Source organism: Plecotus auritus (genome assembly GCF_963455305.1).
Source record: "Plecotus auritus genome assembly, chromosome: 7".
Classification (NCBI taxonomy): Eukaryota; Metazoa; Chordata; class Mammalia; order Chiroptera; family Vespertilionidae; genus Plecotus; species Plecotus auritus.
Window position 1 is genome coordinate 143,088,458 of NC_137774.1, and position 25,987 is coordinate 143,114,444.

Genomic DNA, 25,987 nt, shown 5'->3' on the forward strand with positions numbered 1-25,987 from the left:
CACACAAAGCCACTCCATCAACATAAGGAAGCAGCAAAATGCGGAGACAAAGAAACATGTCACGAATGAGAGAAATGGAGGAAAGCAAATTAATGGACGACATAGAGTTCAGAACCACATTTACAAGGTTACTCAAGAATCTTCTAAAAACCGCTGAGAAACTTGATGAGACCTCCGAGGAGCTTAGTGAGACCTTCAAGGATCTTAATGAGAATGCCAAAAAAAATGGAAAAGGACCAGTCAGAAATTAAGCATACACTGTCTGAAATAAAGAATATACAGAAACTCAACTGTAGATCAACGTACCCCAAGAATCAAACCAAAGATCTGAAATATGAGGAAACAAAAAACACCCAACCAGAAAAACAAAAAGAAAAAATCCAAAAATATGAAGATAGTGTAAGGAGCCTCTGGGACAACTTTAAGCGTACCAACATCCGAATTTTTGGGGTGCCAGAAGAAGAGAAAGAGCAAAATATTGAAAGCCTATTAGAAGAAATAATGACAGAAAACTTTCCCTACCTGGTGAAAGAAATAGACTTACAAGTTCAGGAAGCACACAGAACCCCATACAAGAGGAATCCAAAGAGGACCACACCAAGACACATCATAATTAAAATGCCAAGGGCAAAAGACAAAGAGAGAATCTTGAAAGCAGCAAGAGAAAAACGGTTAGTTACCTACAAGGGAGCACCCATACGACTGTCAGCTGATTTCTCGGCAGAAACTATGCAGGCCAGAAGGGAGTGGCAAGAAATATTCAAAGTGATGAACAGCAAGAACCTACAACCAAGATTACTCTACCCAGCAAAGCTATCATTCAGAGTTGAAGGTCAGATAAAGAGCTTCACAGACAAGAAAAAGCTAAAGGAGTTCATCACCACCAAACCAGGATTACATGAAATGTTGAAGGGTGTTCTTTAAGAAGAGGAAGAAGAAGAAAAAGGTAAAGATAAAAACTATGAATAACAAAATGACATCAAATATATACCTACCAACAAGTGAATCTAAAAATCAAGTGAATAAAAAATCTGAAGAACAGAATGGACTGGTGAATATAACAGAATCAGGGACATAGAAAGGGAGTGGACTGACAATTCTCAGGGGGGAGGGGGTGTGAGGGGTGTGGGAAGAGACTGGACAAAAAGCTTACACCTATGGATGAAGACAGTGGCGGGGGGTAAGGGCATGGGGTGGGGTGGGGAATCAGGTGGAGGGGAGCTAGGGGGAAAAAAAGAGGAACACCTGTAATAATCTGAACAATAAAGATTTATTTAAAAAAAATATCAAGTATCTAATTAAAATATTGATACATAGGAAAATTTAGTCATCGGAGAAACCAAGATGGCAGCATAGGTAAACACCTAAACTGCTGCCTCGCACAACAATTTCAAAACTACAACTAAAAGACAGAATGGACACCATCCAGAACCACAGGAAAGCTGGCTGAGTGAAAATTCTACAACTAGAAGGAAAGAGGAAAGCTCACAGAGAATTGGAGGTATGGCAAAGGGGCTTTGTGCGCGCAGAGAGGAAGGGCGGCTGAGAGCCTGGCTGACTTTCTCTGGCGGAAGGGGGAAGGAAGCCCCCGACTGCACTGAACCCCAGTTCTGACTGCACTGAACCCCAGTTCCGGGCGAACCCCTGGGGACCCACGCTCTTACAGGGAGAGTCTGGACTCTCGGGCGGAGACTCAGGAGCCGGGGAAGGCGGAGGACTGAAAGTGCCCCCGCGCGCGCGCCAGTGCGCATAAAGGCTGCGGAAGTTGCCACAGGCTTTCCCTAGTGGAAGGGAGTCAGAGGATTCTGACTGCACTGAGCCCCAGTTCTGACTGCAGTGAACCCCAGTTCCAGGCGAGCCCCTGGGGACCCATGCTCTTGTGGGGGAGTCTGGACTCTCGGGCGGAGACTCGGGAGCCGGGGAAGGCGGAGGACTGAAAGCGCGCGTGCGCGTGCCAGTGCGCACAAAGGCTGCGGAGGTTGCCACAGGCTTTCCCTAGTGAAAGGGAGTCAGAGGCTCCTGACGGCACTGAGCCCCAGTTCTGACTGCAGTGAACCCCAGTTCCAGGCGAGCCCCTGGGGACCCACGCTCTTGTGGGGGGAGTCTGGACTCTCGGGCGGAGACTCGGGAGCCGGGGAAGGCGGAAGACTGAAAGTGCCCGCGCGCGCGCGCCAGTGCACACAAAGGCTGCGGAAGTTGCCACAGGCTTTCCCTAGTGGAAGGGAGTCAGAGGATTCTGACTGCACTGAGCCCCAGTTCTGACTGCAGTGAACCCCAGTTCCAGGCGAGCCCCTGGGGACCCACGCTCTTGTGGGGGAGTCTGGACTCTCGGGCGGAGACTCGAGTTGGGGAAGGCGGAGGACTGAAAGCGCACATGCGTGCAAGGGCAAGGCTGACAGGAAGCCAAAACTGAGACTCCACCCCATCCAAGCTGAGCACAGAGGCTATTACAATTTGGCAAGTCTAATCCTATAAGGCTGTCTCCAGCACCGAACTTCTCCCAGCATAGACACAGCTGATCCTTACAGCCAACTGGCCCGGAGGTCAATTCTTCCCAGTGATACCAACAACAATAAAGACTTAATTACAACAAGGCTGTACACACAGTCCACAAAGGGGTGCACCAAGAGTGTCAACCTCAGGTTAACTGGGGAAGCAGACCCACTGGGCCATATTGGAAACCTAGCACAAATATCTACCTTACCAACTCAGGGAATCAGTGAAAATGCGGGGTCAAAGAATCAGATCACAAACGAAAGAAATGGAGGAAAACAAAGGACTGGATATAGAATTCAAAACCACGGTTATAAGACTTTTTAAGAATATCCTAGAAAAGGCCGATAAATACAACGAGACCCTCGAAGATATGAAAAAGGACCAACTAGAAATTAAACATACACTGACTGAAATAAAAAATATTATACAGAGACCCAGAAACAGAATAGAGGAACACAAGAATCAAGTCAAAGAATTGAAATACAAAGAAGCAAAAAACACTCAACCGAAAAAGCAAAAAGCAAAAAAAAAAAATCTAAAAAGTTGAAGATAATGTAAGAAGACTCTGGGACAACTTCAGAATTATGGGGGTGCCAGAAGAAGAGAGAGAGCAAGATACTGAAAACCTATTTGAAGAAATAATGACTGAAAACTTCCCCCACCTGGTGAAAGAAATAGACTTACAAGTCCAGGAAGCCCACAGAACCCCAAACAAAAGGAATCCAAAGAGGACCACACCAAGACACATCATAATTAAAATGCCAAGAGCAAAAGACAAAGAGAGAATATTAAAAGCAGCAAGAGAAAAACAGTTAATTACCTACAAGGGAGCACCCATACGACTGTCAGCTGACTTCTCAACAGAAACTATGCAGGCCAGACGGGAGTGGCAAGAAATTTTCAATGTGATGAATAGTAAGAACCTACAACCAAGATTACTCTACCCAGCAAAGCTATCATTCAGAATTGAAGGGCAGATAAAGAGCTTCACAGATAAGAAAAAGCTGAAGGAGTTCATCACCACCAAACCAGTATTATATGAAATGCTGAAAGGTATTCTTAAAGAAGAGGAAGAAGAAAAAAGTAAAGAGAAAAATTATGAACAACAAATACATATCTATCAACAAGCGAACCTAAAAATCAAGTGAATTAAAAACCTGAGGAACAGAATAATCTGGTGAATATAATAGAATCAGGGGCATAGAAAGGGAGTGGACTGATAATTCTCAGGGGGAAAGGGGTATGGGGGGTGCAGGAAGAGACTGGACAAAAATCATACACCTATGGATGAGGACAGTGGGGGGGAGGTAAGGGCAGAAGGTGGGGTGGGAAATGGGTGGAGGGGAGCTATGGGGGGAAAAAGGAGAAATAATTGTAATAATCTGAATAAAGATTTATTTAAAAAAATAATAATAATAAAATAAAATTTAGTCATCTCATTTCAAAAAAAAAATAAAATAAAATAAAATATTGATACATGGAATTCAGTACCAAAATACGTTTCATAAGGAAAAAGTTGTACGATAGTTTAATATGTGAATAACAGGTATAGTAAGGAGTCATAGTAAATTGTAAGGCTCCAGAGTTTATCTGCCAAATATCATTGATACCACAGTTCATGAAAAAATTAAATTGGTTTTACTGGTCTAGAATCTAAGCTTAATGAAGACAGGTGGTGCCAAAATAAAAGCAAGGGCAGTATTGCTAAATAATGATAGTGAAATGTGCTTTATATGTTTCACAAAATTTAATGTCCACATAAACAACAGCTGAAAATATACACATCACCATAACTGCTGAATGACATGATTTTGAGAGAAAAACTATAAAGTCCTGTGGAATAACTTCATGGGCATTCTGAGGGGTGCCTGGTGGGTTAGGGTTTAGATATTTTATCCATCTGTAGAGTAGTAATTATAGGACTAAGCTCTTTTTTAAAAAAATATATTTTTATTGATTTCAGAGAGGAAGGGAGAGGTGAGAGAGATAGAAACATAAATGATGAAAATTATTGATTGGCTGCCTCCTGCATGCCCCCTACTGGGGCTCAAGCCCACAACCCAGGCATGTGCCCTTGGTTGAAATCGAACCTGGGACTCTTCAGTCCACAGGCTGATGCTCTATCTACTGAGCCAAACCAGCTAGGCAGGACTAAGTTCTCATTAACAGATAAAGAAAGCATCCCTTGTTTTTAAACCTTATTCATTAAAATAAATCTACTTTTATTGTATTTTGTTTACTGTAGAAATAATAGAAAATAAAGAGTAGCAAAACTATAATATTATACAGCTACTCAAAATAACCACTGCTGACATTTTGGTATATATTCTTTAAGGCTTTTTATGTGTTTTTGTGGGTATATGTGCTTAAATACCTATATCTATCCATACTAATAAAAGGGTAATATGCAAATTGGTCAGGATGCCCTCACAGTAACGACCAAACAACAGGCTGCATGGGGCGACCAGGCCGGCAGGGTGGTTAGTGAGGGACGACCAAATGACTGAACAGCAGGCTGCGTGGGGCAACCAGGCTGGCTGGGGGGACAGGCCGGCAGAGAGGGGCAGTGAGGCTTCATGGGGCGATGGAAAAGCAGGCTCCATGGGTCGACCAGGCCGGCTGAGGGGTGACCAGGCCGGTAGAGGGGGGTAGTGAGGGGCGACCAGGCCAGCAGGGGCGTGCAGTTGGGGATGATCCGGCTGGCATGGGGGGCCATGAGGGGCAACCAGGCTGGTGGGGAGGGGCAGTTGGGGGTGACCAGGCCAGCAGAGGGGGCGGTTGGGGGTGATCAGGCCAGCACGGGGGGGGGGGGGCAGTTGGAGGCAACCAGGCCAGCAGAAAGGGGCAGTGAGGGGCGACCAGGCCGGCAGGGGGTGGGGCAGTTGGGGACAACCAGGCCAGCGGGGTGGGGGCATTTAGGGGTGACCAAACCAGCAGAGGGGGGCAGTTGGGGGTGACCAGGCCAGCAGGGGCGGGGCAGTAAGGGGTGACCAGGCTGGTTGGGAGGCAGTTAGGGGCGACCAGGCCAGTGGGGGGGGGGCAGTTGGGGGCGACCAGGCCAGCAGGGGGGCAGTTGGGAGGTGATCAGGCTGACGGGGGGACAGTTGGGGGAAATCAGGCCAGCAGGCAGAGGCAGTTAGGGGTGATCAGGCTGGTGGCGGGGGGGGGGGGGAGCAGTTAGGAGCGATCAGGCAGGCAGGCAGGTGAGCAGTTAGGAGCCAGCGGTCCCAGATTGTGAGAGGGATGTCCAACTGCTGGTTTAGGCCCAATCCCTGGGATCGGGCCTAAACCGGCAGTCAGACATCCCCCGAGGGGTCCCAGATTGGAGCGGGTGCAGGCTGGGCTGAGGGAACCCTCCCCCGTGCACAAATTTCATGCACTGGTCCTCTAGTATTATATAAACATCTTTCTTCATGTCTGTCTATCTGTCTATCTGTCTATCTATCTATCTATCTATCAATCACTTATAAAGTAAATCCCATCAATTTGTAATGGTGGACTTTTGTACACTTGGAAAAGGCTTTTCTGAGGGCATAAAGAAACATGAAAGCAAAGAATACTTCTTAGTGAAATGAAATTTTAAAACTCCCTAGCAAATTACACTAGACCTGGATCTTTTTCCTTGAGTTGAAAGTGGCAAGGCAGTCTGTTTTCAGAGCCAGTTAATGTGCTACTGGCATTTCCTCAAAGAAGGGGGGCTATGACCAACAAAAAACATCCTCTTGGCCTGGCTTAGCTTCTATTTAAGACTGGGCTTCCTCTAGCTGCATTCTAAAGGCAAGAGAAGACACTAGGCAGAAAAGCAAACATCACAAAAGTAACAGGGTACAACATAGGGTGAAGAAGATAGGATCTGCATGGAGGTATTTCTGTTTGCCATCTACAGGGGAACTGGTCTGGCTTTTGCCAAAGGATGAATGGTCAACCACCTGCAGCTCAACTAGAGCCTTCCCAGCACGGAGAAACTGCTCTGAAAGGTCCCTGCCTTGGGAAACTGTGCATCATATCTACACATAAAGTCTCTAAACTGGCCTCTGTGTCTCCAGTCCTGCCCCGGTTCAGTCTCTTCTCCTTACTACAGCCAGGTTGAAGCGATCTTTCCAAATTGCAAATGAAATCATAATACTTGCTCCTCTTGATGGCTGCCTATTGCCCTTAGGGTACATCTAAACTCCTTATTAAGGCTCAAAAATACCTTCCTTGAATGAGCTGGCTTCTGCTTACCTCTCCAGTATCATCTCTCTCCTTCTCATTTATATTCCAGTCATACTTAACATCTTTTCGTTCTTTGCAAAGAGATCAAAGACTTCTCTTATACTGTTCCTTTTGTCTAGCCACATATCTCCTATTTAAACTTCAAAGCTCAGCCTAGAAATCATTTTCTCAGGACATGTTTGGTCCTACTACTATACCTTTACATAGTTCCCTGTACCTAAGCTGGCATAATGCTCCCCCCTTTTATGGGTATTATTGTTCCTGTTGAACTGGCTCTTTTTCCTGATAGCTCAGAGAGGGCAGGGATGTGCCCGCCTTGTTTACCACCAAATACAGTGATTAGTACATGGTAGGTTCTTAATAATGATTTGTGAGGAAGGAAAAAAGGAATGCATGAATAAGAGTGATACTTAGATCTTTAGTAGTATATTCATTACAGTGTGACTCCAAGTTAATAATGTACTTTTTCTTAATTTTATTTGATGTTCCATTTCTTTTGAAAACTTTACAAGTTAGTTATTTGCAATTATAATTTCCTATACTTTACTTCTTGTTAAACTTTTCCTATGATTATTTTCATGTTAAGTAATGATGCATGCTCCTTTGTTATCGGGAATTAGGTGTCATTTATAGCATAGTTCCTGATAGATTTATTTATCCAGATAGTCTTGAGCTTTTTAATTTACTTTTATTTTGCCTATTTTATTTATACATCTGAAATGGCATGTTCTCACATATATATATATGGCAGCACCAAAAAGAAAAGATTTTCGTATGCCCCTTAGCTTTTCAACATGAAGGACTGCTGAGGAAGATTTATTTTATTGAGGGACAAGTGCTGCATGGTGTGTATGGTGGACTCCCAAATTGTTGAGCTGATTCCCTATCTCTTTTTATTCTGACTTCTGGTAATCTTCCTATATTACTAGTTAAAGAAACAGGAATACTTGCAATGAGCAGAATTTTGCAATACTACTTACAGTAGAAGTCAACTAGTAGAACAAATTCCTTCTTTGCAAGCAACCTGCGGTTTCAAGTGGATCTGGCTAGTCAGCTTATAAGATGCTGGGCCAGAGGAGCCCTTCATCGTTTATAGTCACCACTTCTCTACTTCATAATAGTCCCTTAGCCAAAGGTTCCACCCGAGAAACTGATAATATGTGGCTTTATGAGGTTCCCGTGCTTAATATGGGAGTACAGATTTAAAACCTGAAAGTTTAGGCTTTGTATCTACAATGTGTGGAAAGAACTCTATCCTCTGGACTTTTGCATGAGTGGCCAAGGTCTTTGTCACCCCACCCCTTATAAACATGTGCTTTTTCATTGCTAAGCGATAGGTATAATCAAATTAGGTTCCATTAACAATACTTGAAGACAGTTAAAAGGCAATAAATTACAAAAAAAATTTAGTTTGTGAAATTACCTGGTCTTCCCGGGAAGTTCCCTTCTTGGGCTGCTGCTTCCTCAGAGCTTCATACTTTTGCTTTTCTCTTCTGTATTCTGCAACAGCACCACCTAGAGCAGCCTCTTCCTCTGAAGAATAATAGAATATTCTTAGAATAAACTGTAAAAAGGCTCTGGGGATTCATATTAAAGTCTATGCTCTTATCACATAAGAGGAGGTCAGAACCTGGGGCTGGTGTTCCTCCATTTAATTAAAAGACCAAACCAATAAATTCCACTAGCTCAACAACTATTTCCTAGATCAGAAAGTGACTGATGTTAATTTATCAACCAATTTTATACACATCTTTATTATATACTGTACTATTGCAGTTGTTCTCTATTATATTTGAGTATAAAATCACCTATCTCATTTTTAGAATAATTAAGATTTTCCTGAAATTCAGTAATACCATTTTATAATATTCCCATGCCTTATAAGATACGCTCTTTCAATATTGGTTGATTTTTTCCCAATTACCTGCTACTTTTTTCCCCCAGTGAAAAAACAATAATAATAAGAATTATAGCAACAAACAACTTCACTTTGATGGCATTATAAATGTAAATATATCTAGCAAATAAGTCAGTTAAGGACAATTACCAAAAGCAGGCGAAAATAATTTTTACTTAATTACAAATTAGAAAACTAATGTATGCATTTGATCCTGCAATAATTCCATATGAAGATTAGTTAACATCCAGAGTTATAGAATACAGTATTGTTTCAATAAAACAAGTCCTGTACTAACATTTTATTTTTTAAAAAATATTTTTACTGATTTCAGAGAGAAAAGGAGAGGGAGAGAGAGATAGAAACATCAATGATTAGAGAGAATCATTAATTGGCTGCCTCCTGCACACCCCCTATTAGAGATCCAGCCCGCAACCCAGGCATGTGCCCTTGATCAGAATCGAACCTGGGACCCTTTAGTCCACAGGTCGACGCTCTATCCACTGAGCCAAACCAGGTAGGGCTGTACTAACATTTACAATACTTTACATGTTTACATATTAATGAAAACTTGTGACTGAGAAAACAACAACCTGTCTCTTGTCTTTGACTGGTAAACCAAGAGGAGTCAGATGTAATCAAGAATGCTACTGGTCCTGGCTGGGTAGCTCAGGTGGTTAGAGCACTGTTCCGATACACCAAGGTTGCGGTTTGTTCTCCAGTCAGGGCACATACAAGACGCAATCAATGAACTTATCAATAAGTGGAACAACAAATCAGTGTTTCTTTCTTTCTTCCTTCCCCTCTCTCTCAAATCAATTTAAAAAAAAAGAATACTAGTAATCTTTCTACTCAAGCCTGGGTTTGTTTGCCTCTTTGTTACCCATTTTAAAGAGTATTATTAATGTGCACTGTGTTAACAATCAGCCATTTTGTTCAAGAGATTTTCTAGTTAAAAAAAATGTGTGAACCAACAAACACATTTTAATGGTCACCTACTAGGATTTTGATGTTGGTCAAAGGGTACAAAGGTGTAATTATGTGTGATAGATAAGTTCTGGAGATTTAATGTACAACATGGTGACGATAGATAATAATACAGTATTATATAATTGAAATGTGCTAACGGAGTTGATGTTAAGTCTTCTCACCATATACAGACGCACACACACACACACAAACAAATTGTAACTACATGAGGTGATATATTAATTAGCTTGATTGTGGTAATCATTTCACAATGGCTTCTCTAGTTCTTGGTCTTCTGAGATACTGTATTTAATTGCCTGGTTTAAGGATATCTTTTCCCACCTCCTCTTTTAATTTCTAGCCCAAATGTACAGGCAAACAGCTTCACAAAAGTTGTAAGGTTGTTGGTCTTTTATTATACACGTTGTGGTGCTAGGATTAAGCCTGCTAAGGTTCCACATGGACTTCATGGAAACTAACTCAAACACTTTTACACAGCACACACAGCCAAATGAAATAATATATGTTGCATAAATCCTAGTGTGTGAAAAATCTGGTCATTCTTCTATTTTTTAATGGACCTATCATACTAATATAAAGTCCTTCTATTTATAATGTGATCAACTATAAATGATCACAATACATTCACTTTTCATGTTTCGCTTTCTCAGCAGTATACTGAGCTAATTTCCTTAGTTCTATATTTCAGTTCACTAACTCTCTGTTTACTTGTATCTAACCAGTTTTTGAAACACAAACTAAGTCTTTGATAGTGATAATTATGTTTTTTTAAATTTCTAGATATTCTATTTGGTTCTTTTTAAAATTCACCTACTCTTTTTGATAGCCTTAGTCTTTTAATATAAATTTTATTCCTTAAAAATCTCTATTTAAAACACACTTGTTATGTTGTATCTTTCATGTTGTCCTTGGGGATCCTTCTGTTATGTCTTCTGACTCTCTCCCTAGAGTAGACATTTCTCTATATGTTTTCTAATTTTTAATTGTGAGTTTATCTTCAGCTAGAGCTGCATCTGTTCCATGCTCCATAGGAATCCTAGGCACCCAAGACTGTGTAAAAATTTCTACAGAGAACTTTTGCATTTGTTTCTACCAGGCAATTAAGGGGTTCCACTGGTCCAGAACCATTTTTTTTCCAAGTTAATTTCTTGGCTTAGGATTCTTGTACCATATAGGTAGTGTACAGTAAGACTTTATAGCCATGGCTGGTAGAAGTTTAGAATTTTGATATTTTATGACAGGCTCCAATATCCCCCTGGGCAACTATAGTGTCAGCTTGTCCACTTCAAGCTCTGGTTATGCTTCCCCTTTTTTGGTACCTAGGACTTCCCTGTCCTCCCTCCCTCTCTTACAATCTCTCTCTTTTTCTCTCTGTAGCTTAGCTAAGTATTTAAATTGGGCTGAATCATATTTTATCCAGCATTTCTATATATTTGTAGGAGAAGGAAGTTCTGTGTTAACTCAGTCCATGTTGCCAGAACAGAAAGTAGCACATTTATTTCTTATGTACTTGAATCCCCCTGAATAAACAAAAATTGAATAAGCAACTAGATGACTTTAGTGACATAAAAGTGGCTAATAAAATACACAAGGAGTCTGAAAAATTCAGTTTCTCTAAGTACATTGTGCTCTCAATATACAATGGATAATTCATAAATAATAATGATGCAGCATGATGACTATTTGTCATTAACTGAAATTTCTATGAAAAAATTTACTAAGGACCTAGTATATGTTAGGCACCAGGCAAAGGTGCTTTTATTACCCATTAAGAAAGGATCTATAAATCTATTTTACAAATGAAGAAACAGAATCTATACTAATAAAAGGGTAATATGCTAATTAGACTGAACAGACCGGACATCTTCCAGACATCATTCCAGACATCCTTCCTGACAAAGCCGGGGGCTTGGCCAGCCTGCAAACTGCCTGTGGCCCCTCGCCCAGGCTGGCCCCGCCCCCCCCAGCGGGGGCCCCCACCCCAATTGGGGGCATACCCAGCCTGAAAACCGTCTGTGTCCCCTTGCCCTGGCCAGCCCCGACCCCCAGCAGGGACCCCCACCCCAACTGGGGTGTGGCCGACCTGCAAACTGCCAGCAGCCCCTCGCCCAGGCCGACCCCACCCCCCAAAAGGGACCCCCCCACCCCAATCTGGGGCCCCCTTCAGGGCAGGCCAGCTGGCCCCCACCCGTGCACCAGGCCTCTATCCTATATAATAAAAGGGTAATATGCAAATTGACCCTAACAGCAGAATGACCAGAATGACCACTGGACCAGTCACTATGAGGTGCACTGACCGCCTCTTGGTCCCCTCCCCTGGCCGTCAGGCACCAATCACCTGATGGCGAATGGGGATCTGGGGGTGGGTGGTGGCGGGGGGGGGGGCAGGGCCAGCTGCGGGCACCTGGGGAAGATGGCCTTGATCGCAGGCCAGGCCTAGGGACTGTACCTGTGCATGAATTTCACGTGCTGGGCCTCTAGTTGGATCATAATTAGAATATAGTAAAGTTGGGATTTCGGCCCAGGTCTGCATGGTATTAAAGATCCACACTGTTCCTTACTGTCTTCAATTACAACTTCAATTCAGATAGCAAAATTTACTAAGTGTTCCCTGTATGCATGGCACTCCAAGAAATGCTATGAAAGATAGCTAAAACATTTTTAATATTGGCTTCTTATTCTAGAAATTAATCTAAAGGGTAAAATGAACATAACATATGTGAACATAGTTAAGAAATCAGCCATTGATTGTAAATGTTAAATTGTGGATTCATGGATAGAATACCAGCCTTCTAGGGGCTTAAAGCTTCCCTACATTTTAGTACTGGAATACAAGTTTAAAAATATCTTGGCTTTTTCTGAGATAAAATTAGGTGATATATATAAAAAGGCCTGATGAAGACAATGTTCAACATCACTACACCATTAATTTACTACTAGAGTGTCAGTTTACAAGAGAGCACCGGAGCTAAAAATTATTTTGAGGATCTTCTAATCTAACTTCTCAATTTATAGGTGAGCTAGCCAAAGAGTAAATGAGGTTACTTAGCTAGTTGTACCATGTGGATTAGAAGCAGCACTTGGGATAAAACATGTGTTCTGATTCTTACTTTAGGAGATAATCTGTAGCAAATATTCAGGACTGCACTTTCAGCCCTGCATGTTATAAAGAATGTCTCTAACCCTTCCCTAAGAGCTAGTCGGAAACTTAACATTGGCCCCACTTGAATCTCTTCATTCTGCAACCTTTTTGTCCTGAGCATAAAAGGGTGATGACTACTCAATTATTGTTACTTAGTTAATGAACCAATGGTTTCCATCTACAAGTCTCACTTCATAGATAAAAGGGCTTATACCCTCTATTGTCTCAGTATAAGAGCACAAGAAGCTAACAAGTCCAAGTAGCTACACATTTATTCATTTTTAAGAAAAAGGTTGTTGAGTGATTATTATGTATCAGAAACTGTTAGTAAGTCTGCTTATAAATGATTTTATAAAAAATCTGGAATCACTCTTTCAAGGAATTTTTTAAAAAATTCCCATAATAAATGGAAACTTTTATATAAATAAAAGTGATGTGTTACTGATGAAAGTAAACAGCATTTGAAAGCAAAAGGGATAGACTTTAAAGGATATAGAAAACTATCTAGTCATATCTCATCATCCTTTCTGGAAGCTACAAAGTATGCTTTTATGAAATTTTATATACATGAGATCTTAAATTAATTCCAGGAAAAGTACCAGATTTGAAAATAGCTAACACGCTACCTAACATTTCAGATAGTCACTATGTGCCAGATACTAGCACCTTCATTACTTGTTTAATCCTCATAAGCAACAACCCTATGAGGAATGCATATTACTAGCCCCACTTTGCATTAGAAACTAAGGCAGTAAAGGTTAAATAATTTATCTCAGGGATTATAAACATGGGACTATAAACCCGTGCAGTCTGGTTCAAAAGTATAATCTTTTAACCAGGTTGGTTTTTTCTTCTTCATGTCTGAGTCACAAGAAAACTCAGAAAAAAATATTCAAATTTGACATAAAAAAGCATCAGGTCACCAACTGGATGTATCCTGATGAAATAATATTCTACCAAAAAAGGTCCAAAATTCCTCCGAGACCATAATAAATGGGAAGTTCAGTCTGCCAAACCGTGGATTTACATGAACAATTTCCACCTAGGAAGAATCCTTTATGCTTTTTCTTGACTCTCCTTAATTATGCATATTTCCCTCTTATTAGAACCTTTAAACACTCTGTAGCTCCTAAGCACACTACATTATAACTGCCTCTTTGCCTGTATTGCCTCTGATGCTATAAACTCATACAGCAGAGACTGGCCCCTGTTTGTGGCCAAGCATATGCCTTGCATATAGTGTGTACTCCATAAACAGTAGCTGAATGGACAAATGATCAGACTGATCATTTTTGGGGTCTTAGATTACAAAAGTATCCACAGTGCTTGCTAGATGGAGTGGCTTCTTGGGGATTTAACAGGGGTTTCAGGCCTCTAGCATACAAATACGTTTTCAATTGATAGTTGCCTAATTAAGTTGAATTGTAAGGAATTAAATAATTTCTGGCACTTATTAAATAGAGGTGAGAGAAGTAGCAGAAGTCAACTTTAAGGCGGTTGCCCCTGATTAAAGCCCCTGAGCACTGAGCATTCTGGGCGGAGTTCCTGTATGAGTGGCAGCCATTCACTGAGGCGTTACCTCTCCTTGAGAAGGTTCTGGGGGTAAACTTCACATCCTGTTCATTGGTTTGTTTTATTAAGAAAACACTTTATGGAAATGATAATAATGAGAATATCCTGTGACACTGAAATGAGGGCCTTCATGGAATATATTCTTTACAATCATTCCTTTGTAATTATTCCTCAATTATATTTAATGAGTGACTAGAGGTTGAATCTGTACTAATTTTGTTTTAAAGATAATTGAAAGTTGCTTAGATGATATCTTTAAAAAGTGGAAAGAAGAAAACCGGTTTCTCTAGCCAATGAAAGAGTCAAAATGCAAGCTTATTCATAATAAAGAAATTACTTAATGAAGGTGTCTCTATGACATTTACAAAGGCTATGCAGAAATTTAGGCAAAGACTAGGCTACATTTTTTTTCTGTACTATGAACTAAAATAAGAAATCTACAATTTATTCATTTTATTTCATCAATTTCTATTTTCAGCATAATTTTTATTCTACAAATTGAATAATATTGGCTCCATCTGGTGGTCAAAATAAGCCTCTAGAGTTTCATGAAAATTAGTCAAAAGTGGTTAAATGATTTAGAGACTACCTGAAACATGCTTGCACACTAAACATTAATTATTAGAGTATGCTCAACACTCACATTGATTAAATGGAATTCAGTCTACATTTACATGAAGTTTTTATTATTCTTTCCCTGTTTTTCATCCTAGCTTCAATACTTTTAGGGCTTAAAAATTCTCAAAATAAGGTAGCAGAACATTTTCCTCTGTCTTTCTCTACTAGCTGATTTGAAAATGTGAAGGTAACAAGTTATAATACAATTAAATTTATCCATATTTTCAAATTGTATTCCATTTTGGAATATAAACTATAAAAATACTCACTGATTTTCAGCTGTATTTTCTGTGAGACTTCCAGAAGGGGTGACTTGGGACTATATGAGAGTTCATAGCTAAGAGTTCTGTATATTTATATTCTACTAATTACTTAATCTTAATTTTTAAATTCAGTGTAAAAAAAGTATGTCCAGAATCACAACACAGAATATTAGTCTAAGAAGTTATTAGGCAGCAATGACCTGCTATTTTACAGATGAAAAAACAGGTTCAGAGATGCTAGATGATTGTACTAAGCTCAGAATATAGGAACCCAGATTATTGTTTCCTCTTTACATGCACTATTATGTGTACCTTCTCTTTGTAGTGCATAATCACTACAGGCATATTTCATTACAATCTAATAATCACTTTGAAGTTATATAGATTTATAGTATAGTGTGACTATTTATAAAATGGTAATGAAGCCCCAATATAGATTTAATTCTCTAATTAGGAATTTTCTTAATTTTTACTTTTGTTATTTTTCCTTAAGATATAAGAAATTTTAAAAAACTTTTAAAAAGTTTTTAAAGTCCCACTTCTATCTAAATACAAAACTTTATCTTTTTCTCAGAGTTATATTGTTTTGTTGAATTTATAATTCAAATAGCAGTCATGTTGGTAATATCTTACCGTCATAAAAGCACATAAATCAGTTACCACAAAGTATTATACTAAAAACTAATTCAAATGAATTTAAGTGAACTTATCGAAAAAGTTGAGAGATGAAGAGAACTTAGATCAGTAAAGACAGGTTCTGAATACTAAACATTAAATTGGTTTAAATTAGGATCCTCTTATCTTTTAATATAATATTTATCTATATAACAAATTATGCAGACTCTATCCGCTAAGCTTTTGGTAACATACTTCTCTATTCTGCTTAACAGTTACTTTGAAAAATAATTACAATATATAAATGATTATTACAAATTATTACGGAACACGAATAGCTTTTCTTCTGGGGGACCCCGCTTCCACCTGTCAGCTGCAGTGTGTCGCTCCCGTTCAAATGTACCTCGCGCTCCCTCACAGACCTCAGCACCAGCACAAAGGCTGATTGATGTTGCCCTCAGGTCCTCCACAGAGTGCACTCTGTACTTCTCCAGATGGTGTGACCCACAGTGCTTGGAGTTTGATGGGCACTTTGACAACACCCCTATGCTGCCCTGTCATTCTAAATGTGACAATTACAAATTATATACTCTGTGTTGTAGCAATAAGAAAAGAAATATAAAATTCATCAAGATAAAAAGATTTCATAAAACCAATATGGGAAAATATTAAAGAAATAACTGCTACCTAAAATTGCCAATGGCTATGACAATTCTAGCAAATTTTAAACACTGCAGAATATCTGCCTTCCTAATAGTACTAAGGTGGGTTCTATTGTTTTGTAGTAAACTCATGGGTGCTTTTCTTACAAACTGGTTCAAAATAGTTCTGATATATTTACATGTGTGGTATGGCAGAGTATTCTTTATGTCTCCTATATGGCTGAGGAAAGTAAAGCAATACAGTGGCTTTACTTTTATAAATGGTCACACTATACTATAAATCTATATAATTTCAAAGTGATTATTAGAAGTACAAGTATGACCACTACTACCAGCACCAGCACCACTTTTCAGAACCTAGATAAAAACTCTACCTGCTTTCTCACTAAATTTTGTCAGGACAGAAGGGGTATTGTCATCTCTGCATTATGAATGAGGAAACAGAGGTTCAGAGAGGTTAAGTATCTTGCCCAAGGTTATATGGCTAATAAATGATAGCGCAAGGACTTGAAATCAAGCTGTCAGACTTCAAAGCCCATGCCTTTTCTATTCTGTTCCACTGCAAACAGTCATGAAGGAGAGGGGCTCTATTATGTATGGCAGCGAGGAAAACAGACAGTTCCCAATGTAAAGGAGAGTAATGGCTGGAAAAGGGGTAAGGCATACTCTTTAACCATGTGGTGGTACAAATAACTTAAGAAAGGCCCTGATAAAGAACTTATGAAACTCACATTGAGGAAGGAGAGGGAGGCTGGGTGGAGGCAGTGGCAGGCAGTAAGTATAACTGGGCCTTGATGGGGAAAAAACTTAGCCATAACAGTAGGAGAGACAGTATAACTAACCAAAGCATGGAGGCAACGAAGTGCAGGATGCACGTGAGGGAGGAAAACTGTTTTGTGAAAATGAAGGATGAGTAAGTAAGATGGGAGATAAGGAAAATAAGATAAAGTCTGATCGTGAAAATCCCCGAGGGCCAGATCAAGGAATTTGAACTTTATTTTGGGAAGCCATGAGCAGCCACAATTTATATCTTAGCCTTTTATAAAACTAAATGAAGTGAGTTGAACCAACCTAGACTGTTGTGTTGTTTGAATTCACTTCTTAAGAATTTTTTAAAAGGGTATTTTCTCATGGTACTAGCTGGAGTTAATTGATAAAATGGGGGATAAAGTTCCAAGTTTCCTGATGCGCACACGTCTCTCAATGCAAACAGTACATGCCCCAGTTCAGTGAACAAGAGAGCAAAGGTGGGTAGGAAAAGAGAGACAGAGAGTGAGTCTGAGTCCCCAAATCTTGCTGAGATTTTCCCAGTTACTTTAGGATGAAACTGAAAAATATCCTGGTAAATTATCTTTCCACATCTATCAGAATATTCTAATTTAAAGGTGAAAAAATATGCAATTATTTGAAAGCACCATATCTGGTTGTTTCCAGGTCTGTTCACCATCTCAGAATTTTTTACCTGCCTAGATCATGTTCTCTATTATAAGCACACAAATTCGGGCTCACCCCTCTTCCCCAACCCCATATTTAATGATATCTCTAGCAAGCTAAATTCTGAGATGATGTGAAGGTAGGAAAAAAAAGTCACCAAACCATGCTTTTTCTGGAGTTGACCTGTGTTCAAATGTGTTTTGGGAGCCTGGGGTTGGAGGGCGAGTTGGATGGGGGTTACCTACCCAATCTTAGTGGTGTTGCTGAAGATTGCAGGCCAGAATCTGTCTGCTGATTCTGGCTTCCAGCTAACAGGTCATATTGCTTGTGGTTTATTTTATTTTATTTTTTAAGGAAACAATGGTTTGCAGTTTTATAGTGGAAAGAACATTGGACAGAAGAACTGATTCCTCAGATCTACTGTGTAAGTTAGTGTGAGAACTAAGTATCTTTAATGCTTTGGTTTCTTCATTTGCAAAATGGAAACTATAATACTTGTTTAATCTACTTCTCAGGACTGTTATAGAAGTAAATGTAATGAGGCATGTGACAGGACTTTGTAAGTTTTTCATGTTATATAAATATGAGGTATTATTATTTGGCAGTGACTACAGTGCACCATATTTTATGTCTGTAAGCTACTTTATAGTCATGGTTCCTTCAGATGATTAAATCTCATCTGAAGAAGCAAGTAGATATATATTTTCATTTTATTAACATACTTGTTTGGATAAAAATTATTTCTGTATATTAAATCATGTTTTCAAAGCACCAATAAAACTTATCATTGGAATGTAGAAAATACTTTTTTGAAGTGAATTATCAAAACTTAACTTATATTTCTATATATTTGGATATTCAAATGTAGCATTGTTATCATGAAGCTTAGCTATAATTCAGGACTTGCTTAAGAAGAAGCAGTATCTGCTGGCATTTTGATAGGATAGAAAAGGCTTTGTTATCCTGTCTGCTGCTCATAGCTGACCATGGTACAAACAGTGCTTTCTATATGCCAGTAAGCATTCTAACTGTCTTATGCATAGTGACTCATTTAAATACTCCGAATAATAAGAGTGTGAATAACAGAAAAATAAGCAAGTCAACATTGAGAAATATTTCTGAGAAACTGATTGGATTTTATCCCAAAGTCTGTCTAGCATCTTCACAAGATACCAAGACTAGTAACGTCTTTGGCAGTAGTAGAGTAAATATTATATTTGGAAATCTATCCTTTTGGAAAAAGCTGAAAACAAAACAAAAATATATCTGATGAGTGAATGTGAGTGAGCTCTGGTGAGAAGGCACCAAAGTTGGACACAAGAATGTGAGTTCCTTGAGGGCAGGGACTTTTCTGCTTTATTTGCCATTTTCTATCCAGAGCCTAGAATAGTATTTGAATGAATTAATTTTTTTAAAAGGAAAGTGATTTTGTTCAGAGGAAAACATTCCTAGAGAAATTAATTGAAAAAGAGGGAGAAATGGTAGGGATAAAGCAGAACAGGCTAAATAATTGGCCTTCCTTGCCCCAAACCTTGAAGAACTGCAATCATCAGGTGCCATCATAGGCTTAATGTCTCTGAAGTGTTACACAGCCAAACAGGATAGGAAACAACACAAATACAATACTTGTCAAAGGGATTTATGAACTAATGTCTCTGAACTCTATATCACAAAAACATTTGCTGAGGAAAGAAAAAGTAATTATTTTTAAAGTGTCTCAGTTTTGAAATGACATGAACTAATCCTTTAATGAAGAAGGAGGTTATTTTGGTTTGTTTGAATAATTTCATAAACTGAAATTGTTACTAAAGCAATCTTGCACTTTTTTCTTGGTGAAGTGGAAAATTTCTCACCCTCTTATTTTGGATTAGAACATAATTACAGACACATTCTTACTGATTAATTTTTGAAAAATCTTTGGCTTGGTCACAAAACAAAGTCAACACATTGAATGGACTGGGTTCAATATTTCGAATTAGCAACTTCAAATCTATTCCCAGCTCTGTCACTCACTGGAGTAAAGGCTTATTAGGTCGACCCCACAAATGCTATGTTTCTGTTTTCTTAGATGGTAAATTCAGTGCTAATTACTACCACCTTTAAGGTATGTAATGGAATAAATTAATGTGTGATACACTGTTAAAAATACCCAGAATAACAAGAGTGTGAATAACAGAAAAATAAGCAAGCCGATATTGAGAAATATTTCTGAGAAAGTGATTGGCTTTTATCCCAAAGTCTGCCTAGCAACTTCACAAAATACCAAGACTAGTAACGTCTTTGGCTGTAGTAAATATTATGACCACTGTCTCTTCAACCACAACCAAATTGGTAAGAGTAAACATTACTATTCTATACATGCCTCACATGGAAAGTCAGCACAATATACACTGAGTGGCCAGATTATTATGGCCACCCCACCAGTACTTCCTTGGGCCACCTTTTGCCTTCAATACTGCGGCGATTCTTCTTGGTATTGACTCCATGAGATGTTGAAAGGTGATGCGAGGAATTTGACACCATGCCTGATGAATAGCACTGTCCAGTTCTGTGAGATTTGATGGTTGTGGAACCAGCTGCCTGATGGCTCTTTTAACTTCGTCCCACAAATGCTCAACTGGATTGAGATCTGGTGATTGTGGGGGCCACCTAAGCAAGGTAAAGTCTCCCTCATGTTCTTGAAACCACTCCTGCACAATACGAGCACCATGGCATGGCGCATTGTCTTGTTGGAAGAAGCCATCTCCATTGGGATATGCCATCAACATGATAGGATGAACTTGATCAGCAACAATAGTTAGGTATGTTGTGCTATTCAGACGTTGTTCCACACGAATTAAAGGGCCCAAATCATGCCAGGAAAACATGCCCCAAACCATAACACTGCCCCCATCAGCTTGAAGGGTTATGCATGTGGGGTGCATGCTTTCATACTGTTTCTGCGAAATTCTCACTCTGCCATCTACATGATGCAACTGGAAACGTGATTCATCGGACCACATGACTTTTTTCCAATGCTTGACTGTCCAATCCTTGTGTTCCTGTGCAAATTGGAGACTTTTTATCTTGGTAACTGCAGACAACAAAGGTGTTCGAACAGGCCTTCAGCTTCCATATCCCATACGATGCAGTGTATGGCTAATTTGCCTACAAACGTCAGGTGGTCATAATAATCTGGTCACTCAGTGTAGAATAAAGTGTAAGGGACTTCTCCATCGGTTTTGTAGAAGGAAAAGTACAAAGGCCTCATTTTTGATGTTGATTTTCTATAGCAGAGAGCCACTTTCCTTAATTCACAGACAACACTGCAATAAAATGTTAGAAGTAAACCAGAAAAGAGTGGTAAGAGGAAATTAAAGCTGCTAATCTCGGTTGGGATTATTTGAAAGAAGCCCAAACTGTAAGGTTGTTTCTAGAGAGAAAGGTTTAGCAATACAGTGTCTAATATACACTGTCAAATAGTAATAGTAAAACTATAGAATTGAGGGAGAGGATAAAATAACTGTATGAAAAATTCCACATCCCTTTCACTCTGTGTTCCAGATACACAACTTGCAAGATAAGAAAAGGTATCATGCTTTCTCTTATCTCCATGCATTTGCATACATTGTAGCCTTTGTCCAGAATACCTTTATTCAACTAACTTACTCACCTGAACAACTAACTTCAAAAATCTGTAAAAGTGAGAGATGTCTAGAGTACAAAGTGACCCACTGAGAGGTGAAAAATGCTAGATTCCTACTTATATTTTGTTGTAGCTTTGAAACTATTTTTTTTGGGGGGGGGGGATGTGTGTTATAAATAGTACACAATACATTTGTTCAGTAGTACCTATCCATGAATTATAAACACATTTTAAAAATACATATGGCCCTAGCTGGTTTGGCTCAGGGGATACAGCGCCGGCCTGTGGACTGAAGGGTCCCAGGTTTGGTTCCGGTCAAAGGCACATGCCTGGGTTGGGGTCTCGATCCCCAGGAGGGGCGTGCAGGAGGCAGCCGATCAATGATTCTCTCTCATTATTGATGTTTCTATTTCTTTCTCCCTTTCCCTTCCTCTCTGAAATCAATATATATACACACACACATATGTTGGAAATGTTCACAATTTATTTTGTAACCCAAATGTCCATCAACTAATAACAAAATGTGGTATAGCCATAAAATGAAATAGTATTGAACTATAAAGGGGAATGAGCACTTGATATATCCTACAACATAGAGGAGCCTTAAAAACATTATGCTAAATGAAAGAAGCCATACACAAAGGCCACATGTTACATGATTCTGTCCAGATGAAATATCTAGAACAGAGAAATCTACAGAGTCAGGAAGTGGATGAGTGGTTGTCTAGGGCTGGGGGAGGGGAGGTTGAGTCTGCAGTAGGAGACGGTAAAGGGTACAGGGTTTCTTTTTGAGATCATGAAACTTTTCTAAAATGGACTGTGGTGATGGTTGAAGATACCTATAATATACTAAAAACCCCTGAACTGCACACTATAAATGGGTGAACTGTATGATACATGAATTATATCTCAATAAAACCATTAAAAATAAAATAAAAAACAAAAGCTTCATTCTAGAGGTATAATAAAACATGTTTGGAGACTATCCATTTCTATAACGGATGATTCCACTTGGGTTGTGTATCTAGAAATGTATGTTGCTATCTAGATTTAATTGCCTTTCCTTTGCTCCCTCAAACCTTCATGAGAATACACACCATGCTGTATTAATACCTGGTAGTTTGCCTCTTTCATCTGCTAAACTACAAACCTTATATCCTCACCCACATCATAGATTAAAATAATTTTCATGTGGCTTACACAATTAAAAGTAAAAGTACAATAATAATAAAATAACTTGAGGAAGATATCGATGGATGTTTGAACCATCTTGGCTAGATACCTGGGAAGCTTCAAAAAGTACTGACACCTGGATTTCACTTCCTGAGCTTTGGAATTTCCAAGTGATTTTAATATACAGAAAAGTTTCAGACCCATTGGTCTAGTGCTGAAGGAGAGATCAGGAATGAGATCTTAGAGAAATGATCTCAAACAACAATTTGAATATCAAGGCAGTATTCATTACATACAGAAGCATTCCAGGAAGAGGGAGTTGTGCCACCAAAGGCTGAGATGGGAAACAGGCTGGTGTGTAGAAAAATTTAGCCGTCATGGAGCATACGATCCATAGTGAGAGATGATACTAGTGAGGCAGGTAAAGTTCAGGCCCTATAGGGCCCCGTATGGCATGCAGAGGATTTTATCCTGTAGGAAATGAGATGCCATTAAAGAATTTTATGAAGGGGATTGACACATGATCAAGTTTGTGTTTAAGAAAAGCCACACACAGAATGTATTGGCAGGATCTAAGATTAGGAACAGAGATCTGTTGGCAGCCTGTTAGCAGGTTGTTAAAACAGCCCAACAGAAAAAAATTGTGGCTAAAATGGTCACGGTAGTACATTAGGCACAAACTCGAAACCTGTAGGGAAGGGGTGGAGTTTGGGAGAGAAATATACAAAGAACAGATTTGTTTTGAGGATACTGCAGGGCTTTGAAATCTGAATCTAATTCTATTCATTCAAAAATATATGCAAATGCTAATCCCTCATTGACACATGATGAATTATGTTTTTCTCTTAAAATACCTCTATGTATCTGCACAATAACTTTACAAAATAATTATCCCAGAGGTCTTGGATTTCACATTCATTTTAAGAAATCTTAAGTAACTTTTTATTTTCTAAGTAAAATAATAAATTTCCTTAAGGTTATAATTTTCCACATTTCCCAGGGTTCTTAAAAGAAAAATCAATCTAAAAAGACCCCTCAACATACCAACTAAGTAAAATTAAAGCTGTCTTGTAAGGTACCATAAACTCTAAAGTGAGATTTCACAGGCACAGTCGCAGAAAGGCCATCAGGAGAGAACTTGGGGGTCAACAGAGGTGGGGCACAGACCCTCATCCCCCCAACTTTGCAGGGGTCTGAACCCTCACCCCTTCTGAAGGAGGTCTCCTGCCCCCATGGCTGCTTTGCTTCCCATGCCCAGCTCAAATTGGGACCCAGGTAACATACAGAGACTTGGCTGACAGCAGCTGCCCTCTCACTGCAACAAGACTTGTTTGAGTTGTCTTGTACCCATGGTGTGGGGAAGTGGGTTTTTGATATCCAAATCCAGCCTAGCACCAGGAATGCTCAGGGCCTACTCAAGAAGGCAAATAATCCTTTCCACTAATATTTACAGGGTACAATAAGATTGTTGTTAGAGTATTAAATTTGACAGTAAAATAGTAGTCAAGTTTTCAGACTAATTTAAATTGACTAATTGAAATAAGCGAATATTCTAGAAAAATTAATGGTACTGGACAAAAAGCTCTTCCTAAAGTGTTAACTAAAATTTTTATTGGTAGTTCAACTCACGGTAAAATTGCATAACATGTAATGAACCTAAAGCAGTCATATTTTAGTGCAAAAAATTAAAATTTAAAAGCTATCAAGACTACATTATAAAATTTCCAAAAGCCTCCTAATATTTAAATTAAAAAAAGGGGGGAGAGTAGAAGAATATCATGTAAGGAAAAATATCCTGTAAGTAAATTACATCTAGAAAATTTTTGCTTTAGAAAATTAACTTTCATTTGTAATGCTAACAGCAAGACACCCATGAAAAACACACATGGTGTCAAAACTAGCCAAAGGAAAATCGTTTGGGCAAAAAATGAAAAAGGATCCTAAGTCAAATTTATAGAAAAGATTCCACTATTAACTTTTGGTTGAGTATATGTCTGTATATTTTCAGAAAACAACTCCAAGACCATGTGGATTCCTGCAACAGAGAGGAATTGACAGGACTGCTCCAGCCATGAAGACAGAAGAGAAACAGTCCAGAGATGGAAGACGCTGACGACGCCTTGCCATACTAGCAGTCAGCAGCTGTGCGTCACTGCAGGTTGCCCAGGACCAAACCAGAGAGGGTCAGACCTGCATTACCACCATTTGTCCACCATCTAGAAGTGAAATATCATTGCTGACATGTACACATAAGGAACTGTTTGACATTGAAATTGGGACTCAAAAGAACTGTTGGCCCAGAAAGAAACTCACTACTGACTGATTCATTTGCCTCTCAGCATAACCATTATTGCTTGTCTCATTTTCGGTTCTTATAAGTGTATTTCTAGTGTCACATGATCTCACTCATCTGGGGGAAATAATGAACAACATAAACTGATGAACAAAAACAGACCCGGAGACAGGGAAGTATCAATCAGACTGTCAAATCTCAGATGGAAGGTAGGGGAGGGTGGGAGTAAGGGGGAGAGATCAACTAAAGGACTTGTATGCATGCATATAAGCCTAACCAGTGGCACGAACAACAGGGGGGTGGGGGCATGCGTGGGGAGGGGTTTGGGATGGGAATGGGGGGATGAGGACAAATATGTGATACCTTAATCAATAAAGAAATTAAAAAAAAATAAAATAAAGTGAGATTTCAAAAGTCTTCCAAAACAATAGGTTCTTTTTTTTTTTTAAAAAAAATATATTTTATTGATTTTTTTTTTACAGAGAGGAAGGGAGAGGAATAGAGAGTTAGAAACATCGATGAGAGAGAAACATCGATCAGCTGCCTCCTGCACACCCCCTACTGGGGATGTGCCCGCAACCAAGGTACATGCCCTTGACCGGAATCGAACCTGGGACCCTTCAGTCCGCAGGCCGACGCTCTATCCACTGAGCCAAACCGGTTAGGGCGAACAATAGGTTCTTGACCACATTAAAATTAGTGCTTTTCAAAGTAAAACTGTTTTCTGATCCTAATTCATCAAAAGTATGTATTATTAATGATTTCTTCCCTATATAGGCTACTTGTTCTATGGAATCAAGGTTCTATAAACTGTTGAGCTCATGTTTCAGAAATGACCATGTTTCAGACCCATTTCTTCATACCTCCCTTGACGAGGAAGCTTTTCTTCACTAAAGGAGTTCTCACTGCTCTGAATATCATGAAGTCTTACAGTTCATCTGCACACAAAATGCAGCACTTGAAATGTCTACTGATTGTGAATATGGTTTTAT

General features: G+C 39.3%; 1 protein-coding gene across 2 annotated transcripts in view; it reads right to left on the reverse strand.

Annotated features, from left to right (window-relative positions):
* The window catches only part of CWC27 (CWC27 spliceosome associated cyclophilin), a 195,349-nt gene that overhangs the window by 25,626 nt on the left and 143,736 nt on the right, over positions 1-25,987 (reverse strand). For both annotated transcript variants that reach the window (XM_080682695.1, XM_080682696.1), the window contains exon 12: positions 8,135-8,244. In XM_080682695.1, coding sequence (XP_080538821.1) covers positions 8,135-8,244 — 110 coding nt within the window. The remainder of the gene's footprint in view (positions 1-8,134; positions 8,245-25,987) is intronic.